Genomic DNA, 23,575 nt, shown 5'->3' on the forward strand with positions numbered 1-23,575 from the left:
GAAGAAAGTGAGCGACGAGTTTGATGCTAATTTGTGTCAGTGGATACATCACTTTCGTGGACTGAACCACCGTGTGTTCCGCAAAATAATCCGCATTAAGGCCAAGGAGTTGTATGCCACTGCGAGTGACACGAGAGACACCGGGGTGGTGTTTGGTGCAACAAGTGGCTGGCTTAATCGATTCCTGCGTCGGAACAACTTTACCCTCAGGAGAACAACTGTTGCACAGAAGGACGCTCCCGTCGAGAAGATTGTCAACTTCCTCCTTTTCTCTACTAAACAGATAGAGGCCAAGAAAATACCGCCCAAGAATATCATTTCCATGGATGAAACAGCAGTCTGGTTTGACATGGTTGGTTTTAGTACGGTCACTGAGAGGGTCGCCTGCTCCATCTGCCTCAAAACCACCGGCCACGAGAAGGCACGCGTCACGGTGGCTCTTGCAGCCAAAGCAGACGGGACAAAGCTGAAGCCTTACATTGTGTTTCAAAGGTGCTGTCCGTGATGTAAAGGCTATGCAGACCATCCCCGGGTTTATCATAGCTTCCCCCAAGAATGGCTGGTTTAATGACCTGACAAAGGATTGGCTCCAGAGGGCAGTGGGGTAATTTCACTTCAGACCGGGGCTACTTGCATGGGACTCGTACCGATGCCATATCAGCGAGGCCACGAAGGCAGAGCTCAAAAGGGGCTACAACCTTACAATTGCTGTTATATCTGGAGGTTGCACAAAGTACCAGCAGGCCCCCAATGTTGTGTGGAATGGCCCTTTCAAAGCACAGCTCTTTGACTACTATGATAACTGGATGGCTGGTGATAAAGACAAGACCTACACCAAGTCGCCTCCTGGTCGACTGGGTCCTGGGAGCCTGGGATGCTCTGGATCGGGACACTGATCAACTCATTCAAGGTAGGCCGGCTGGCTGGCTGTGTCAATCAGCAGTGAGTATTCAGAGCTCACGGCAGAGCAGAAAGGTGTTTAGCAGGTGAGCATAATGCAGTGGACCCTCCCCAAATTATAATTAACACCTCCTAGTAATCTACTAGTAACATCACTGTGAGCCCGTTGACGTTTTTGAGGTGAAGGCTAATTAGCTTTTAGCGTAACGTTAGCTCATTTTGCGGTGTGTGCATGCGTGTGTGCGTGTGTGTGTTACGGAAAGCAAAGTATCATTGACCTACAGTTAACAACTAATTTTTTTCAATTTACCTTTTTGTGTGTTGAAGCAGCCAAAAAGGACATTATGATATATGAAGAGTTTCTGTCACTGATAGTTGACGTAATAATGTAACTGCATCATAAAGCCTACATGAACTCCATGGTGTTCAAGGATGAATAGTCTCTCCTATTGCTATTGTACTATTTTTTAAGCTATAGTTTAATTAATCATTAGTAATGTAGCAGCCTAGTTTTGAATGGCAGGGTCCTTGCATTCACATGTTGATAAAACTATAACATTTACATAATAAAAATCAACTACAGGCTTCCCAAATGCTGTAATAAATTAAGCATGATGAGTTGAGCATATGTCAGCATGTGGCTCCACTTTTAAATCTTTTTTTCAAACGCTTATTGCAAACGCTTATTTACAGTAAATAATTAATTTGACTCAGGCATTATTTTGTTTTAGTAAGTCAATATTCACTAAGTCAAAATAATGACATACTTAGTATCCCAGGTAACTAGGACTGTTTTGTATAGATACATACATATATATATATATATATATATATATATATATATATATATATATATTAGGGGTGGGCAAATTAATGCGTTAATTACGAGTTAACTCATCAATCTATTAACGCCGACAATTATTTTATCGCACATTTGCGTATGTTGTTTACATGCTTTTATTTTGTTAACGCTTTTTCTTAGCAAGATGGCGACGCCCGGACGGGCTTCGGCGTCCAGGGGCTCTTGGTAAAGATGGAACATTTGGCAATAATGCAGACGAGGAGTGTTGGCTGAGTTCTTAATGTTTACTTTCAGAGCGTGCATATCACAACATACAAGATGCCGTCATGGCGACACACAACCTATATCGGGCTACCGCGCATGCTCGTCACTCCTGTTGCATGCTGTTGCATGGCTCATAACATCACAATATAGTACCATGTATATGATGCGTTCAGTTTATCAAAGCACCAAGCAAACAATTGGAAAATTCCCATCATATCAATTCCTAGATATGGTCATGATTGTTTTAAGTGCACTACGCAGAATAAACACAACATTATTAATATTGCTACTACGGATAATTTGATCAAAAATTCCCTAAAACAGCCCACTACCTATAATATAGGTTTTTTAAACAAAAGATCCCTGATAAAAAAAAAATTTTCTGCTGTCACCTCAGAAATTGCTTGTTCAGATGTTATGATTGTGGCTCAGAGATTTGTATGTAGATTATATTTATTTTCCATAAAAACAGGTTAACTTAAATACTCTGGCAGTGGCAATAAGCTTAAATGTTTGTATTTACATTTTTTGAGTTGATTTTCATAAAACATGCTATTTAACTGCTACTGTTTAACAAGGACTGATTTGAATTGTGTTTGCACAACAAATGTGTTGGCGCTTTTGTTCATGTGGGAGAATATTCCAATAAAGGTGCACTACACACTACTTTTGAATTCATTATTGGGCTTTGCTTATACATTGCAGTTAATCGCGATTAATCGGAGAAATAGTGCGATTAACTTCGATTAAAAATTTTAATCGTTGCCCAGCCCTAATATATATATATATGTACATACATACATACATACATACAGTATTTGGTATATATACACCTAGCAGTGTGGTTTTCGTCCTGGTCGTGGAACTGTGGACCAACTCTATACTCTCGGCAGGATCCTTGAGGGTCCATGAGAGTTTGCCCAACCAGTCTACATGTCTTTTGTGGACCTGGAGAAGGCATTTGACTGTGTCCCTTAGGAAGTCCTGTGGAGAGTGCTACGAGACTACGGGTTATTGGACCGCCTGATTGTGGCGGTCCACTACCCGTATGACCAGTGTCAGAACTTGGTCCACATTGCCGGCAGTAAGTCTTGCCCGTTTCCAGTGAGGGTTGGCCTTCGCTAGAACATCCGTTTTGTCATCGATTCTGTACACAAATTTTATGGATAGAATTTCTAGGCACAGGTGGGTGTTGAGAGGTTCTGGTTTGGTGGCTGCAGGATTAGCTCTTTGCTTTTTGATGTAGTCCTGCTGGCTTCAACAGACCTGGATCTTCAGCTTTCACGGGATCGGTTCGTAGCTGAGTGTAAAGCGACTGGGATGAAAATCAGCACTTCTAAATCTGAGGCCATTGTTCTTGCCCAAAAAACCGTGAAGTGAGTGCCATCTTTGTGTTGGGGAGGCGATACTGCCCCAAGTGGAGCAGTCAAAGTACCTCGGGGTCTTGTTCACGAGTAAGGGAAGAGTGGATCGTGAGATCGACAGCAGGATCGGTGAAGCGTCTGTAGTGATGCGACACTGTATCTGTCCGTCGTGGTGAAGAAGGAGCTAAGCCGGAAGGTAAAGCTCTCAATTTACCCGTCAATGTACGTCCCTATCCTCACCGAGGGATGATGATCGAAACCGGTTCTCCGGATTGTTCGATAATAAAAGAACCGATTCCATGGCTTCGAATCCCTTTTTGAGAACTGGTTCCCTATTATCAAAGCCACTATACCATATTTTCGCGACCATAGGGCGCACCGTAATAAAAGGCGCCGTGTCAGTTACGGGTGCTATTTCTGTATTTAACGCATAAATCAGGCGCAGCATATTTTTGGGGGCAGGCATGGTTAAACATACGCTAGCTTAAAACATACGCTAGCATGCATGGACGCTGTTTTAAAAAGGCAGCAGGAGCAAAGCTGAGTTCGGTTGTACTTTATTGAAATATTTATCAATGTACGTACTCACATTATTTTTTGATCAATTCTTATCCACAAATTCATCAAAGTCCCCATCTTCTGTGTCCGAAATGAACAGCTGGGCAAGTTCTCCATCAAACACGCCAGATTCCCTGTCCTCATTTTCGAAGTAGGTCTCGGTGACCATTAGCATAGCAAGCAAGCACAACAGTAAAAGCCCACTTCTCCTGCCCCATTGTGCGTATGGATTCGCTACCGTGCTGGTCCCTTCTTCTCCAGTGTGCTTCACCGGGATGTCAAAAGTTAGCGTCCATGTTGGTGATGTGTTTGTCAGATTTTTTTTTTATTTACAACGCACATAGCGGCACTATGTGTTCACTGGGGGCGTGCCTTTAGCATCCTCTCTCACCTAAAACCTTCACCCTATAACGGCCGCATGCTGTCCTCAGTCACATCCTCTTTTCCTTCGTATAAACAGCCTGCCGGCCCAGTCACATAACATCTATGGCTTTTGGAAGTGCACACACAACAACCTATCTGGATTAGATAAGAGATTCGATAAGGAATCGGTTTGATTAGAGGATTCGATAATGGGATCGAACTCGATCATTTCTTAATGAACATCATCCCTATCCTCACCTATGACCGAAAGGACAAGATCACGGGTACAAGCGGCTGAAATGAGTTTCCTCCGTCGGGTGGCGGGGCTCTCCCTTAAAGATAGTGTGAGAAGCTCTGTCATTCATGAGGAGCTCAGAGCAAAGCCGCTGCTACTCCATATTATGAGAAGCCAGATGAGGTGTTTCGGGCATTTGGTAGACTGAACCCCGAACGCCCCCCCCTGGAAATTGTTATGGGCGCGTCCTACCGGTAGGAGACCGTCGGGAAAACCCAAGAAACGGTGGAGAGACTATGTCTCCTCGCTGGCCTGGGAAACCCTCGGGATCCCCCGGGAAGAGTTGGACAGAGTAGCTTCCCTGCTTAAGCTGCTTTCCCCGCGACCCAACTTCAAATAAGCAGAAGAAAATGAATGGATGGATGGATGGATGGACTTTAGGCTGGTGATATATCGATACATTCGATGTTTTTCTCTTCATCAGGCGTAGTTTTTGCTCTCATGAGCTTCAATAGCCCTCGCCCATCCCCTTATTTCCTTAGTGGAGATCCACAAACCTGGCAAAACACGGCTAAGGCTATTTCTAACGAGAGTGATACGCTTGTCCCAAAGAAAAGAAAAGTGTTATCAGAGCTTTAGAATTGCAACAACAAGCGTGGATCAAGCTGCAAAGTTTCTTTAAAAAAGGCAGCAGCACAACAAACTGATTCCAGCATCTGAAACAGCATCGAGCCAAGTGGGGGAAATCCAATACAACTCTATAGGAGGCAAACAAGACCGCAATAACAAGAAACTCTTACTAAAAAACAGCGTATTGTGGTGGAATCATTTAAATAAATAAATGATAAATGGGTTGTACTTGTATAGCGCTTTTCTACCTTCAAGGTACTCAAAGCGCTTTGACACTACTTCCACATTTACCCATTCACACACATATTCACACACTGATGGAGGGAGCTGCCATGCAAGGCGCTAACCAGCACCCATCAGGAGCAAGGGTGAAGTGTCTTGCTCAGGACACAAGGGGACGTGACACGGTTGGTACTAGGTGGGGATTGAACCAGGGACCCTCGAGTTGCGCATGGTCATTCTACCACGGCCACTCTACCAAGGTAGCATGAATGATGATATAATGCATGAAGAAAAAGGAGAACAATGCACAGAGCGATCACTAAAGCAGTCGCTCTGCACATCCAAACCAAACCAGTAGTATGCCTGTGTGCTCCTGCAAAACTCTCATGGAATTTTAAATGTATTTATTTATATTACATGTTCAATGGAAGTGTATTTAGAATCAGTACACACTAACAAGGAGCTCAGGATATTTCATTAAAAAGCCTGCGTTTATTCCTTTTACTAAAACTATATAGTCATGTTAATGTTTTACTTGTTTATTTATTTGCATGCAATGTACATAACTACATTTTTATTTACAGATTTTATTTATTCAAGATAGACGTTTTGATCTGATTGATTTGTATTACTATTTGATTATTGGAATAATTATTGATGTATTAAAGTTATTTATTTGCATGCAATGTGCAATGCTACATTTTTGTTTACAGAAGTATTTTGTTCAAGACGGAAGCATTGCCTCCCAGAGGAAGCTCTTAATTTAATTATTTGAAAATTACTGCATATACAGTACATTTTACATCTGGTCCAAAAAGAACATATACAAATTTGAATTGTTCTAAGAGTAAGATGCAATGTCATTTCAAACTACGAGTTTTGCTCCAATAAAAGAAAATCCTAGGTATAATATAACTGTATTTTTTATTAATTTGTTTATTTAAAAATCAGGTGCAGGAAAAAAAAAAAAGGAAAAACCTTGGAAATTGAATTTTTCGGTAAACGTTTTACTTTTTTTTAAGGCCATAACGCCCAGGCCTACTTTAGGCGAATTGAGACTGCTATCAGCTATCAAAATGTTCAGGCAAAGTGGAGATGAACAATCTTGTATCAATATGGACTTCATCTTCAACATCAATAACACAGCTTTGGTGTGAGCTACTTTAAACAAACACAGGACATGCATTGTTAAAAATACGGAATGCTAACAGGTAAAAACACGGCTACAACTTTTTACCAAGTTTTTACAGAACAACTTACGCTCATGGTTTCAGCACTTTAAATTTCAGTTCTAACTTAGAAGAATTACCCAAGATGTGACAAGTATTTCCACAAAGTGGATGTGTTGTAGTGACCTTGTGACTACAATACCAATGATGCGCAGAGGATCCTTCAAGTTACCAGTGAGTACTGTAATCTACAGTAGAACACACTCAAGGCTACGATATTGGGTGAAAGGAGTACAAAGGTGATTATATGGATGTTATTCCATGTTTAGATAGCTCTAATTATGTTAAAAAACATATTTAGAAGATTATAAACAGTTTATGTACCAACTATGAAAATATTTGATTCATTAATAACAATACTTCTTCGAAGAAATGTGTTTATTGCAATAAATGAGGGATGGTGCTAATACAAATTTTAAAAAGCCACCACACAGACCACAACACACTTGCACCACCATTCTTCTATGTTGTATTGGAGCGACCATGCGGGAACTTTAAAGTTCTGGGCACTCCATGTCAAACCTGACTCTAGCCAGGTTCGCTGAGCTCCACACAAGGATCTGGGACTTCTCAATAGGAGGTGTATTTCAAAAGGCCGGGCCTTGTAAAAAAAATCCTTGTATGTGATTGGGTAAACCACTTGTCCGTTATCTTGAATGATGTGCTACAACCACTCACATTGAAATCAACCCGTGACGCTGATGAGAAATCCAAAACAGAACAGCCGACATATTGGATAACGACAGAGCAAAAAGTTAGAGAACTTTTACTGAAACAACGCAGCAATGTCAGTAGACGATCCATGTCGTTTGTGCAAAGAAAATATGCAAATAAAAAGCTTCATTGGGAACAGCATTGTTTCAAATAAAACAAAGACGCGTTAGTGACAACTGTAGGGTTATTAACTTACCATTCATACGTGATGTGCACCTCGTCGACAACGATTCCCACTATGTGATTCTGATACACCTCCGATGTAAGCATGGTTCGCCATTTGTCATTTAGCCATGAGTCGGGACTACCGAATACGAGATGGCAACGTCTTTGGAGGATTTCATTGTTGTTTCTTTCTCTCAGCTGCATGCCTGTTACCTCCAATAATCCAGCCTCACGGATCTGATCCGCTACCAGAGCAATCAGCTAGGAGACAATTTTTAACTACTGGGTTCTGCACTTGTCCCATTTCCTTCACCACCAGTGGAGGGATTTAGTAAATCAAGCTCTTGCCAAACCCGGTCGGAAGAAGAGCCAAAACATCATTGTCACCAATAAATGTCTTGAAAACCATTCTTTGTTCATCTTTTAAATAATTAATATTCGATAGATTTGACAAAACAGCGCCGACATTGTTGTTTGAATCAAACAGTCACTTTGGCGCTATGTCACATCCATGAAATCCCGCCCAGCGATCCTGATTGGTTTATTGTTTATTGCATTGTTGCATTGACCCTCGCATTGCAAGGTGCACAAAAACCTCACAAGTTTGTGAAGGTGAAAGGGGAACTGCACATTTTTTGCGCATCAACCCCAATCTTTATGTTAGACAAGAACACGTCTTTCCCTTTTCTGTGCGTTCTAAATGTAAAAAAATTGCAAGCACCAAGTATCCAACCAAGCAGGTATGAGTGCACAAACAAATCGATTCACATTCGAATCCAATTCTTATTCATCTCAACTGTAAATGGAGTTATGATTATCAAAAATCGATTTAATTTTTTTTTTTAAATAGACTAAAAAATGTTTTCTTTACAAAAATTAATTTTCAAAAATACTTTTTGAATCGTCGAATCGTTAGGTGCCCAAAGATTCACACCCCCAAATGCAGTTCATAGGGATATGAGCTATTTTGCCAATAAAACACTCTAAAAACCATCCACAAACCTCCAATGCTGTTTTGTACAAATGCTATATGTATATACGTAATGTAGTAACAGGCGCATTCTTGATGACATGTAATATTTACAATATTTTGCTCATTTTAAACATAACCGAAACTACTTTCCTGGGCATCCATCCATCCATCATCTTCCGCTTATCCGAGGTCGGGTCGCGGGGGCAGCAGCCTAAGCAGGGAAGCACAGACTTCCCTATCTCCAGCCACTTCGTCTAGCTCTTCCCGGGGGATCCCGAGGCGTTCCCAGGCCAGCCGGGAGACACAGTCTTCCCAACGTGTCCTGGGTCTTCCCCGTGGCCTCCTACCAGCTGGACGTGCCCTAAACACCTCCCTAGGGAGGCGTTCGGGTGGCATCCTGACCAGATGCCCGAACCACCTCATCTGGCTCCTCTCGATGTGAAGGAGCAGCGGCTTTACTTTGAGTTCCTCCCGGATGGCAGAGCTTCTCACCCTATCTCTAAGGGAGAGCCCCGCCACCCGGCGGAGGAAACTCATTTCGGTCGCTTGTACCCGTGATCTTATCCTTTCGGTCATGACCCAAAGCTCATGACCATAGGTGAGGATGGGAACGTAGATCGACCGGTAAATTGAGAGCTTTGCCTTCTGGCTCACTTTCCTGGGCATTTTAATTTAAATAAGGAAGATAAAACAGTCACAATTTCTGCACTCACTGGCAGGCCGATTGATGGGATGTTTTTTTTTTCTTGAGCTAGTAATTTTAGAGTAATCCTCAGTCCTCAAATAAAAAATGCTTTCTAGTAACGTTGCGATAATCGTCTGCATTCCATTTGATTAGGGCCATAAAGTGTCAACTTTCGAGTTGGTGGTGTGGATATTTTCGAAGTTGACCATCTTTCCATTTTTTGCCACAACCCTTTACGATACAGGTAAGATTGATGATTGATTTACAACCCAGAATAATTTTTTCCAAATTCAAAACGCACAGAAGCAGAAGCTTCTTTATTCTATGGCGGGTCGAAACCAACTTTATTATCAGCTCACCAGTGGTCTTAAAGCACTGTGTGTCACGACGTCAGATAAATAGGCTAAATGGCTTTTACAAACTCAATGGTTAATATGCAGGTCATGACATGTAAATGGAGTATTGTTGGTAGGTTTTGGATGTTTTTCAGAGTAAGCAATATACAGTAAAGGCCAAACATTAGGACACACCTTCTTATTCAACGCATTTTCTTTATTTTCATGACTATTTACATTGTAGATTGTCACTGAAGGCATCAACACTATGAATGAACACGTGTGGAGTTATGTACTGAACAAAAAATGGTGAAACATGTTTTATATTCTATTTTCTTCAAAATAGCCATCATTTTCGCTGATTATTGTTTTGCACAGTCTTGGCATTCTTTTGATGAGTTTTAAGAGGTAGGGTTTTCACTTCACAGGTGTCATAGTTTTGGTGCCTTCAGTGACAACCTACAATGTAAATAGTCATACAAAAATTTTAAAAATCATTCAAATGAGACTGTGTGTCCAAACTTTTGGCCTGTACTGTACGTTAAACGATCCTCATTTGGTGCATTGAAACTCACCAATTACTAGGGTTTTTTATGTTTAGAATGCACACAAAAAAAGATGTGTGCTAAGTAGGATTGTGAATGATGAGCTAAATTCGAAAAAAAGTGCAGTTCCCATTTAATTGCATTTCATTAAAAAAAACTCAAGCTGATGTACAGTATGTGGCAGTTTGAAATGTTTAAGGCTTTTTAAAAATTGTGCTCAGAATAGACTCAAGATTCAGGGAAAGTCAATGCAAAAATGCACTTTAACCCCTTCTGACAAGCTACAACAAAAGCAATATTGTTACAAATTTTGCACAAAACCAACAAAAACTAAACATTATAACTCTTTAGGAAGGATAGGAAGAATAACTCAAACAGGTTGGTGTACAGATGAATAAATAAATAAATATGTTCTCAATAGTAAATCAGTGTAAATATTTCAGTCAACCTCTAAAACAGCGCATTTACTGTATGTATTGAAGAGCTCTGATAAAAGATCGATTGATTGATTGATTGATTGATTTATACTTTTATTAGTAAATTGCACAGTTCAGTACATATTCCGTACAATTGACCACTAAATGGTAATACCCCAATAATTTGTTCAACTTTTTTAAGTCCACGTTAATCAATTCATGGTATTCAAACACATATCTGTCTTAAAATCCACCCTAATTATATCTATTTAAAAATGAACAGTGTTTGAATACAGGACCAACACGACACACTAGAAATGTATAAACAGTTGTAATAATAACATCAGCTTGAATCTATCCAGCCATGTTTTAATACTGCGTGTCCTGCTCAGGGTTGTGAGGAAACTGGAGCCTATCCCAGCAGACAAAATCACACTACACACTGGACTGTTAGCCATGACCAAAAACTTTGGGAATGACTTAAATAGCATGCTTCAATACATTTATTCATTTTTTTCAGTATATAACAAACATCAAATATTATCTTAACACTGAGGCAGCAGTTATTATAAGTCCAACCCAAAACAACACTTATACTTTATGTATCAGGGTAAATTAAAATGAAACATTGAACAATTCAAACATTACATGATATGATCAATATATTCTGTTCAATAAAAAAAGGGCCTACATAACAAGTGATAGAAAACTTTAAAAAGAGATTTTCCTATCGCATGAATGTCCACTCCGGGTTACCAACTAACAGAAGTTCAGGCCTCTGGTACTGCAGATCTGCAATACCTATAGGTATGTATTGCAGACATACATCGTATCATATAGTGTTGCATTATTTTCTATCTTAAAGATGGTCTTTTATTTAGACTAGAGAGAATGCTATTACTTGAATGGTGTGTAAACGTACAGTAAAGTTTATTATAAGTGCATTATTTGACATATTCAATTCCTAAGAAAAACCTGACACTACGTGAGATTACAATTGATTACAATGTGTCTCATTCTCATTAAATTATTCCCAGACATATAAGGAATAAAGTGTGACACTTTACATGGCAGTCACTCAAATCAAATACCATGTACAGTACAGTAGCTGAGGTGTTTTTTGACAGGTGCAGATTAAAAGACCCACTGAATAGGTCAGGTTAGGTAAACTCTGAACATATTACCTCTGTGCTCATCAGGTAGATGGAACATGAAGGATACCCTAATGGTTAGGTCAGCTTCTCTCGTCACTGTGGTAAATAAATGACCAGGCATCCTATTTATAACGACTAAGCTGCACTGTGACGGAGCTGTAAGCTGCCTAACGCTGCTAACGTTAGCTCCTGGTGCAATCTACACAACAAGGAAGGATGCTATGGGAGGGACAATATAGACAATATGACTTCCAGGTGAAAGGGTCAAATTACGAGAGTCATTAACAATTTATGAAGGGTTTAAAAAAATAAATATACGCAATAATTTATTCATTAAAAAAATACTTTAGAAAAACTATGTAACACAGGTGATGTCCAGTATATACTGTAGCTGTGCAGTATGTAGAGGATTTAGATTGTCACTAGCAAACAGATCACATTTTTTTATCAAGACATCAAGTATCAGCACAAGTTCAGAAAGCTATTTACATCGTGATGGACATAATAAAGATAAATGACTGGAAAGATGCAAAATAGTTTTCAAAGTTTGTTTTTAGTTTGTGAGCCAAATTAAAGCAAAGCGCATCTGTTAGTGGCACGGCAAAGATGCGTAATAAATAATTCCACTCATCAGGACCAAGTAGCATATACAGTCAATGAAATACTTCAACCAAAAAATTAAACCTCTGAATAAAACTAAATAGATAAAAACACACTTAGTACTACACTAGCCAGCTCTTTTATAAAAGTGAAAATGCAAAAATCTGAATAACCCAAAGACTCAACAAATAAACTCACCCCTCCGACGAGAGCTTCCCCTCTGCTCCATTTTGAGGAGCGGGGCCAAAAATGGGTCTCAAGAGGAGGGGTCCTAACAGTGGTCCTTAGGAAACTCCAGTAATGAGGGCTCCAAAGTATAGAGATAATGTTAGTGAGGTGCAGAAGTCAGGAATGCTGCCTGTGCTGTGTGGATAATGTGAGGATCAGCTATTCCTGTGAGAGTGTGTGTGTGTGTGTGTGTGTGTGTGTGTGTGTGTGTGTGTGTGTGTGTGTGTGTGTGTGTGTGTAAAGTGGCCTGTGATGACGATGGCAGTGACAGTCATGCATCACAAAGCACCCTTGCCCTCCCCACCAGATTGGCACGCACGCCCTCGCGCACGCTTTCCCTTAACCTTGCTGAGCTTCTGATCCCTGCTACACACACTTTCACGCTTGATATTTTTGAGAATACACACACACCGAGTGGGAGGAGCAAAGAAAGTGACTGAAGCGGACAATGGCAGGAATGAGAGGAAGGATGTGTGGAATGGAATTAAATTAATTACATGGAATTAAACAAGGAGCAAGTTTTGGAATACATTTCTTTAATCACATATGTTATACTGTGGAACCTACTAAAGTTAATTCTATTTAAATAAATGATAAATGGGTTGTACTTGTATAGCGCTTTTCTACCTTCAAGGTACTCAAAGCGCTTGGACACTACTTCCACAATTACCCATTCACACACTGATGGAGGGAGCTGCCATGCAAGGAGCTAACCAGCACCCATCAGGAGCAAGGGTGAAGTGTCTTGCTCAGGACACAACGGACGTGACGATGTTGGTACTAGGTGGGGATTGAACCAGGGACCCTCAGGTTGGGCACGGCCACTCTTCCACTGCACCACGCCGTCCCTAATTGTACTTATACAAAGTTTGTATGTGGACCAACTAAGAATTAATCAATATGAATTTGTTTTATCATGACTACAAAACAATATAAACTACTACTAGAGCAGGATTTCGGAAAGTTACTCATCAGAACCAAAAAGGACTGTAGCCAGAGTCAATGCAGTCAAGATGATAGTGCTTCAGAGACAAAGTTCCAGTGTCTACTCACTTTCATTCCTGGCACATATTTCAAGAAACTAGACTCAATTTTACCATGCTGTATATGAAATCATAAACAACCACGGTTACGCAAATAATTTCTACAGAGAGCAAAACATTAAAGTTGGGATGGATCTTCCTAACTTTCGATTATTTTATTGGGCCGCGAATATAAACTGTTTGATGCATTGGTCATGCTATCACATTAAAGGCCTACTGAAACCGACTACTACCCACCACGCAGTCTGATAGTTTATATATCGATGATGAAATATTAACATTGCAACACATGCCAATACAGCCTTTTTAGTTTACTAAATTGCAATTTTAAATTTCCCGGGAGTTTTTTCTTGAAAACGTTGCGTAATGATGACGTGTACGCTTGACGTCACAGTCTGTTAGGGAATATGAGCGCTGCACACACACACAGCTAAAAGTCGTCTGCTTTAACCGCAAAATCACACAGTATTTTGGAGATCTGTGTTGCTGAATCCTTTGCAATTTGTTCAAATAATATTGGAGAAGTCGAAGTAGAAAGATGGAGTTGGGAAGCTTTAGCCTTTAGCCACACAAACACACGGTGTTTCCTTGTTTAAAATTCACGGAAGTGAAACTTTACTATGGATCACAACCAACATGGATCCCAACCAAATGTCAACCAGCAGGTTTGGGTGAGAAAATTGTGGTAAAAAGTCGCTTCTTACCGGATATCAGCTGAGCTTGTGCTGCCCATACAGCTGCCGTCGACTTCCCTGAGACACTGGCGTCAAGACACCCGTGGACGTACACCTCCGACTATCAGTACTGTTAAACTCACTAAAACACTAGCAACCCAATAGAAAGATAAGGGATTTTCCAGAATTATCCTAGTAAATGTGTCTAAAAACTTCAGAATCCGCCCCAATGCAATCGCGTTTTTGTTTTTCTAGTCCGTCGCTATCAATATCCTCAAACATGAATCTTTCATCCTCGCTCAAATCAATGGGGAAATTGTTGTTTTCTCGGTCCGAATAGCAGTTTTTGTTGGAGGCTCCCATTAAAATCAATGTTAATATGTGAGGAGCCATCAACATGTGACGTCATTGTCTGCGACTTCCGGTAGAGGCAGGGCTTTTCTCTTAGCACCGAAAGTTGCGAACTTTATCGTGGATGTTGTCTACTAAATTTACAATTCGGGGAGGTGGGATGTGGTGGGGGGAGGGTGTTAGTCTTGGATTGTAGTTGCCTGGAGGTATTCTTTTAGTGCAGTTTTGAAGGAGGATAGAGATGCACTTTCTTTTACACCCGTTGGAGTGCATTCCATCTTGATGTGGCATATTTTTTTTAGATTGGCAGTCACCAGGAAGAAATATTTGTGCATGTATGAACATTTTTTTGTCATTGTAGTAAAAAACATACAAGCAGAAGCACAGCAGCTCTGTTATACAAAAACCAGCGATGAAGTTCACACAGGGTGTTTTATGACTTTGTTTTTCTTTTACTTTAAACTTATATTCTTTAATATTAATAGAGAACAAGAAAATAAGATCATTTCAATCGATCAATCAATGTTTATTTATATAGCATTAAATCAGTAGTGTCTCAAAGGGCTGAACAAACCACAACACAAACCACAACAAAATCCTCGGTAGAGCCCATATAAGGGCAAGGAAAACTCACCCCAGTGGGACGTCCGTGACAGTGACAATGATGACTATGACAAACTTTGGAGAGGACCGCATATGTGGGCAACCCACCCCACTAAAAACATCATATTACAGTATAGTACATGGTAATTGGGATTTGTTATATATTGTATATCAATCAATCAATCAATCAATCAAAGATTATTTATATAGCCCTAAATCATTAGTGTTTCAAAGGGTTGCACAAACCACAACACAAACCACAACGACATCCTCCGTAGATCCCACATAAGGGCAAGGAAAACTCACACCCAGCGGGACTCACACCCAGTGGGACGTCGATGACTATGAGAAACCTTGGAGAGGACCACATGTGCCCCGCCCCCCCCCCCCCCCCCCCCCTCCCTTCAAGGGTAACCGAAAGCAATGGATGTCGGGCGGGTCGAACATGATACTGTGAAAGTTCAATCCATATTGGATCCAACACAACCGTGAGAGTCCAGTCCAAAGTGGATCCAACACATTTACTTTCATAATGTTATCAAATACTTATTTTTCCATTTAAATGTACTTTTATAAAATCGAAAACATTTATGGTTTTACCTGTTATTTGTATGTGAAGTATATGCACCTGTATTTCTTAATAAAAACTTCCTTTGTTTTAAAAGCAAGATCACCCTTGTTTTTTTGTTAATACCTAGTTTAGAGAGACTTTAGAACTTGGGTATGTAATCCTTCCTCTTGGCAGTCTCATTCATTCATTCATCAGAGTATTAAAATAAACTATTGTATCTGAATTACTAAAAAGACAAAATAAAAACGGGCTCTCCGTCTCTCTGAAAAAAGACAGTAGTAACAGGTACCTGCTAGCTCACGTGCGTCCCCCTCCTCATGGTCACAATACTACAGTGCCTCTCAGTATGAATTTTCTGTATTTAGAGCAGTGGTTCTTAACCTGGGTTCGATCGAACCCTAGGGTTTGGTGAGTCGGCCTCTGGGGTTCGGCAAAGCCTCTGACGCAGAGGTCAAGACACACCCGACTCATCGTGTAAATTAAAACTTCTCCCTATCGGAGTATTATGCATAGCTCCAAACAATGTTCCCTCTAATATTCCATCTGATTTGCTGGTGCGTAATTTGTTATGAGTTCATGCACTGTGTTGGTATTGTTCTTTGAACAAGGGGATGTTCATGCACACTTCATTTTGTGCACCAGTAAAAAAAAAAACATAACTTTGTCCTGAATTTGAAATAAAAAACATTTTATTTTTCACTAAAGAAGGGTTCGGTGAATGCGCATATGAAACAGGTGGGGTTCGGTACCTCCAACAAGGTTAAGAACCACTGATTTAGAGTTTGAATATCAATTATAATGATATCCCGCTTACATGAACAAATAATTAATTACAAAGACAGTAGATTCCACAGTGTAGAAAGTTGCGGTGTAAAAAAAAAATATTTGTGCCAAATTATATTGATGACATGCTGACAAACACAAATAACCAGTAAGGTAGGCCCTCATCATTAGTCTTAGCTAAGTTCTGACTTCTGAGAGCACTCTTTAGCTTGTTTGCACATTAAGCAGCTAAAAAAGTCAATATAACCTAATGTTAGATTTATGCACTGTGTATGACACAGAAAAAAAAAATTGGGGATTCAATCATTTTTACTAACAAAATATCTATTTTCTAAATATCGTAACTATACAGAAAACCCATTTATAACAGTTTATAGGACAAATATTAATATTTATTTTATGTTATTAGTTTTTTTTTTTTTTTCATCACGACAAGACTCTACCTCACCTGCCTACCCAGAACATATATCCTTGGTAATAGCAGTTCTCTACACATTTTCTCTACCTTTTTTAAGGTACTCAAAGCGCCTTGACACTAGGGTTGGGTATCGAGTATCGATTGGAACCGGGACTAACTTTCCGATTCTCCCGGAATCGTTCAAAAGTTTAAATTTCGATTCCTAGCTTCGATACCCAGTCCACCGACCGGAAAAAAAGAATAAGTCCGCCGACTGGAAGAAGCAGCCGCTGAACACCAACGAAGAAGCGCCCACCGCCGGAAGTGTTAGCACAGCCGAGCCTATGTAGCCGAGCGAGTCAGTCAAGCATGGATAGCGGGCGTCGGCGGTCGAAAGTGTGGCTTTATTTTACTAAAAAAAATGAAATATCTGCGAAATGTAACACGTGCGACAGGACTGTTTCGTGCTTAGGAGGGTGCAAGTCGAACATGATGAAGCACCTCCGAGTTCATGGAGTACAAATAAATGCGTGTCCCGTCTTCAAAGTTCTGCGCCGACCGTTCTCCTTTGCCTCTTCCTCTGGCTCCGGCTCCGACGCCCAGCCTGGTACCTCGGTGACTGCACTGCAGTCCGAATCCGATAAGTAAAACCATATATATGCAATAAATAATGTGTTTTGCGCCAACGTTGAGGCAGCTAACAAATTAACCCGCATATTTTTTCATAGACAATTTACAACCTGCTAGCCAGGCTCCGCGATGTGCTCAGCGTACTTCGTTCACCGTAGCGGCAATGGGGAAGATGTCGGTGCCACAGACGAAAGAGTGCCACAGAAAGGTCACTGCACACAGTCAAAAGACTGCATCCCTTTTCAGAGGTGGAATCTCCAACATTTAGGTTAGTTAAGCAATAACGTTAGAGCTAAGCTAATTGATACTGGGCTAAACAGTAACAGCAACATTACATGTTTGTTTATGTTTGCAGGGATATGGTGAAAACTCTCAACCCAAAATACATACCACCTTCCAGGGACTACCTGGCAAACACATTGATCCTGGCATTGTACAAGAAGAATCGGAATCGAGAATAGTCAGGAATCAGAATCGAAACAAAGAATCGGAATCGTTCGAATTAAAACGATACCCAACCCTATTTGACACTATTTCCACATTCACCCATTCACACACACATTCACACGCTGATGGCAGGAGCCGCCATGCAAAGCCCTAACCAGGACCCATCAAGAGCAAGGGTGAAGTGTCTTGCTCAAGGACACCAACGGACATGACTTTGATGGTAGAAGGTGGGGATTGAACCAGTAACCCTCCGATTGCTGACACGGCCACTCTCCCAACTTAACCACGCCGTCCCACGCCGCTGTGGCCCGCCACAGACTTATTTGGGGCTTATCTCCCATAAACACATAATGGAACTTTTTGCTAGTGTAGCATGTCATTCCAGCTCTGTACAGTAGATGGTTGTTGTTGGTTGGAATTTATTTCAAACATGTATGCAATTTCAAGTGATGTATAGTTTACACATTTATATTTGTCTTTACAACATGTTTGTGTCATAACCTTGTTACAACATACCTCATACACAACAATCTAAAAAAGAATGGGTTGCCAACTTATATTTAGTGAGTATTCAGTATTGTACAAATTAGGGTATGATGTCAACCCGTTTAATTTTGCCTCAATTTACTTCAAGACATAATTATTAAGCAATCAAAGTTAAACAATGTTATTCTCAATGATCAACTGAACGATATATGTGCAACCCTAATAAAAACATTATTGAATGGCTGAAAATGCAATAAAATAATCAAGTTCTAATATTAGAGTACATACTTTGGTGACAATGTTGTCCTTCAAAGTGAACAAAGAAAACATTGATCATATACTGTAAAATCAATATATATATATATATATATATATATATACATATATATATATATATATATATATATATGTTTTCAGTGAGCAGTCTCATCGACTACGTTACTTTAGGGTGGCATACTGCAGATGGACAATCAATGGGTCCACCAGTAAGCACTTAAGACAGTACTTTGCAAGATGATAAAAAGACATGCAATTTCAGCAGATATTACAAGTGACAAAAGCGTTTGAAACCGTTTTTAAAAATAATACATGTGCCTCTCTTCCCGTACATTGCTTTGGAAGGCTAAACCACAAAGAGCACAAATCCGCACATGAAGCAACAACTCCAAACCAGACCAACAAACAAGTTATAGTCGTACCTTGAAATTCAAAGTTCCTATAAGCTGTAAATATATTTTATATGTATAATTTCAATTACTGTCATTTTAACTTACTAAAACTAAATCGATTTGTATGACTAAAACTGAAATACGTCAAAAAACGTGAAACTAAATTAAAATGGCTGAACAAAAAATGAATACATCACTACAACGCAGTTCACAGCATATACAGTATTGAAGTCGGGCAAAAAAGTATTAATAATCAGTGCATAAACCAGGGGTCACCAACCTTTTTGAAACCAAGAGCTACTTCTTGGGTACTGATTAATGCGAAGGGCTACCAGTTTGATACACACTTAAATAAATTGCCAGAAATAGACAATTTACTCAATTTACCTTTAATAAATACATCTATATACTGTATATATAAAAAAATGGGTATTTCTGTCTGTCATTCCGTCGTACATCTTTTTCCTTTTATGGAAGGTTTTTTGTAGAGAATAAATTATGAAAAAAACACTTAATTGAACGGTTTAGAAGAGGAGAAAACAGGAAAAAAAAGAAAGTTAAATTTTGAAACATAGTTTATCTTCAATTTCGACTCTTTAAAATTCAAAATTCAACCGAAAAAAATTAAGAGAAAAACTAGCTAATTCGAATCTTTTTGAAAAAATTAAAAAATAATGTATGGAACATCGTTAGTAATTTTTCCTGATTAAGATACATTTTAGAATTTTGATGACATGTTTTAAATAGGTTAAAATCCAATCTGCACTTTGTTAGAGTATATAACAAATTGGACCAAGCTATATTTCTAACAAAGACAAATCATTATTTTTTCTAGATTTTCCAGAACAAAATTTTTAAAAGAAATTCAAAAGACTTTGAAATAAGATTCAAATTTGACTCCCAAGATATTCTAAATTTGCCAGAATAATTTTTATTTTATTTTTAATCATAATAAGTTTGAAGAAATATTTCACAAATATTCTTTGTTGAAAAAACAGAAGCTAAAATGAATAATTAAATTAAAATGTATTTATTATTCTTTACAATAAAAACAATAAATTGACTTGAACATTGATTTAAATTGTCAGGAAAGAAGAGGAAGGAAATTAAAAGTTAAAAAAGTATAGGTGTTTAAAAATCCTAAAATAATTTTTAAGGTTGCATTTTTCCTCTAAAATTGTCTTTCTGAAAGTTATAAGAAGCAAAGTAGAAAAATACATTAATTTATTTAAACAAGTGAAGACCAAGTCTTTAAAATATTTTCTTGGATTTTCAAATTCTATTTGAGTTTTGTCTCTCTTAGAATTAAAAATGTTGAGCTAAGCGAGACCAGCTTGCTAGTAAATAAATAAAATCAAAAAAATAGAGGCAGCTCACTGGTAAGTGCTGCTATTTGAGCTATTTTTAGAACAGGCCAACAGGCGACTCGTCTGGTCCTTACGGGCGACCTGGTGCCCGCGGGCAGCGCGTTGGTGACCCCTGGTATAAACCTTTTGGAAATGGACAGAAACAAAATATGGGCCAAACCCAACTATTTCAATCAATACAATACAGTTCATAGCAAATACTGTATTTCTGTCGTGCAATTTCCAAAGTATTAATAATCAGTGTATAAACGCTTTGGAAATGATGTCCTTGCTTTGCAAACATTATCACGTAGAAAGAAACAAAATGTGGGCCAAACCCAACTATCTGAACACTTGAAGAACTCAGCCTTTGTTTTAGCCGCCCATTAATCTGTCTAAGAGCATGGGAAGTGGGCTCTAATTACTTAACCAGATTAGGCTAATCCTGAACTTTTTATAAAACACAAGTCACAACGGGGCTAAAACACAGAGCAAAACCATGGATAGGTTAAATGTGGATTTATGGTGCAGTCAACAATCTTGTTTTTCCCTGCTAGCTGGCTGTTAAGGTGATTGATTGATACGTTTATTAGTAGATTGCACAGTTCAGTACATATTCCGTACAATTGACCACTAAATGGTAACACATGAATACGTTTTTCAACTTGTTTAAGTCAGGGTCCACGTAAATAAATTCATGGTACAATTCATGACACTCTTAAACATGAACAAAGGCCTTAGGGTGAAAAAATCTTTCAAAAGTACATCATGTGACCGCTCAGGTTTTGGTTAACTTGCAATGATGTGTCACTTCAATTCATATTACTAGTCACTGTGAAACTGTAGCGTCCTCCCTATCATGTGTGAAAATCAACAGATCATCATCACCACCCGACTGGCAGATGTGTGAAGGCTTGAGCTTTAAGAGGGGCGATCAAATCATACCGTACGAAGGATTAATAGTATCAAGCTGCACTTGGTTTGATGTCTGCAGTGTGTGTGTGTGTGATGCACTTAATGATATCCCACAGTAAAGAACACAGTTATGTAACATGAGTTTGTAGGAGGGTGCTGGTATATGTTCATGGTTGTACTGTATTTTCCATAGACATGAACTGTGTGATTCTCTAATTCATCACCATTTTCATGATCTATTTAGCGTGATAATTTTTGGATGATTGTGGAGTGGGAGTAGTGGGAGGACACCGGAAAAAAAAACTCACTGCAGGTGTGATTTATAAGAAGAAGAGTATGTGCAGCATGTTTTCAAAAGTCAGATGTATTTTTTTGGAGTGTGTGCATTCTGAGATGTGTGTAATGTTAGAATCCACACACTTTTAAAAATGGGACCCCTGGTGTGCCAGAGAATAAGACGATGTAAGAAAAATTAGTGACTATGTTTCCATGTACTAAATTAGTCTGATTTCTCAAATAATTTGGCTCAAAATAAGCATTCTACAACCCATTGAGACAGTTTAATCGGATCGTGTTTGGCTTTTGAGAAGTCAGACAAACGCACCTAGATTATGCGATTGAAAACCAGATCTCGAGACTGGGCTGCACAATTAATTGACATTGAATCGACATTAGGTTTTAGTTAGTACAATAACTTACAGTAACCGCAAGACACGGAAATTGTTGGGGTTTTCTTTCTCTGCATTAAAATTATGTAGTATGAGGAATCCGTGACTATCTCTATGCACTTAGTAAGTCTGCTTTCTGAAATAATAATTTTGAGTGATAGACATGTTTACCAATCAGAATTGTTGAGCCTTGTGTTTCTAAGTCTCTCATTTGAAACAGAGATAAAGAGGTCTCCCTCTGTGCCTTACTCTCAGCACCCGAGCGCTTTAACTGAACGCTTTGATTACTCTTTTCAGTCATCCACAATCTTTGTGTCGATGGGCGGAGAGTGACTCAGTGCCAGCTTTACACACACAAAAATGACGGACAGAGAGCCTCGTGACTCGCGAGTGAGAAATTCCGTAAAGCAACAAAAATTTGGATATTTAAGCTTCGAATTGGATGGGCAATATGAGCCCATTAACACAGACGAATGAGCGAAAATGCAGTGATGGCAACAACAACAAAAAAACCTACCAAGTTCTTCCGCAGTTATAATTTTTGCGTGACTCTCTAATCGTTACTCTCCTACTAACATACAAGGGCAGAGGTCCTCAACTAAAATTCAAAAAGGTCCAGATAAATAACATTTCCTAATGCAAAAGTCCAGGAAATGGAGTGGACCATACGTACCCTATAACAGTGGTTCTCAAATGGGGGTACGCGTACACCTGGGGGTACTTGAAGGTATGCCAAGGGGGACGTGAGATTTTTGAAAAATTATTCTAAAAATAGCAACAATTCAAAAATCCTTTATAAATATATTTATTGAAAATACTTCAACAAAATACGAATGTAAGTTCATAAACTGTGATAAGAAATGCAACAATGCAATATTCAGTGTTGACATCTATATTTTTTAGTGGACATGTTCAATAAACATTGATGTTAATGGTTTTTTTTTTTTGTGAAGAAATGTTTAAAATGAAGTTCATGAATCCAGATGGATCTCTATTACAATCCCCAAAGAAGGCCTTTTAAGTTGATGATTACTTCTATGTGTAGAAATCTTTATTTATAATTGAAAACATTATTTATTTATAATTAAAAACTTGTTTTTTTTACAAGTTTTTAGTTATTGTTGTATCTTTTTTCCAAATAGCTCAAGAAAGATCACTACACATGAGCAATATTTTGCACTGTTATACAATTTAATAAATCAGAAACTGATGACATAGTGCTGTATTTTACTTCTTTATCTCTTTTTTTCAAGCAAAAATGCTTTGCTCTGATTAAGGGGTACTTGAATTAAAAAAAATGTTCACAGGGGGTACATCACTGAAAAAAGGTTGAGAACCACTGCCCTATAAGAAAGGAGCAGGTTGGACCTCGGTAAGATGGCTCGATTCTTTAATCGTCGATGTCTGAATTGTGATGCATTTAAAATCGATTATTTCCCCCAACTCTAGTGATAGTTATGATTTATTTGTTTCAGACTTGTTTGTCAAGTTACATTAAGGTTTCTTCTTGCCCTGATGTGGGATCTGAGTCGAGGATGTTGTTGTGGCTTGTGCAACCCTTTGAGACACTTGTGATTTAGGGCTATATAAATAAACTTTGATTGATTGATT

At 39.0% G+C, this 23,575-nt stretch overlaps 1 protein-coding gene across 7 annotated transcripts in view; it reads right to left on the bottom strand.

The window, feature by feature from the left end:
- slc12a7b (solute carrier family 12 member 7b) overlaps positions 1 to 23,575 on the bottom strand; it is a 152,879-nt gene that overhangs the window by 69,099 nt on the left and 60,205 nt on the right. The window contains exon 1 of one of the 7 annotated variants that reach the window (XM_061922151.1): positions 12,353 to 12,566. The exons of the other annotated variants lie outside the window; for them this stretch is intronic. Within the exon in view, the coding sequence (XP_061778135.1) occupies positions 12,353 to 12,383 (31 nt within the window). The 5' untranslated portion in view covers positions 12,384 to 12,566. Of the gene's footprint in view, positions 1 to 12,352; positions 12,567 to 23,575 lie in introns of those variants that run through there. 7 annotated transcript variants of the gene reach the window in all.

The sequence above is a fragment of the Nerophis ophidion genome, linkage group LG15 (assembly GCF_033978795.1).
Source record: "Nerophis ophidion isolate RoL-2023_Sa linkage group LG15, RoL_Noph_v1.0, whole genome shotgun sequence".
In the NCBI taxonomy this organism is placed as follows: Eukaryota; Metazoa; Chordata; class Actinopteri; order Syngnathiformes; family Syngnathidae; genus Nerophis; species Nerophis ophidion.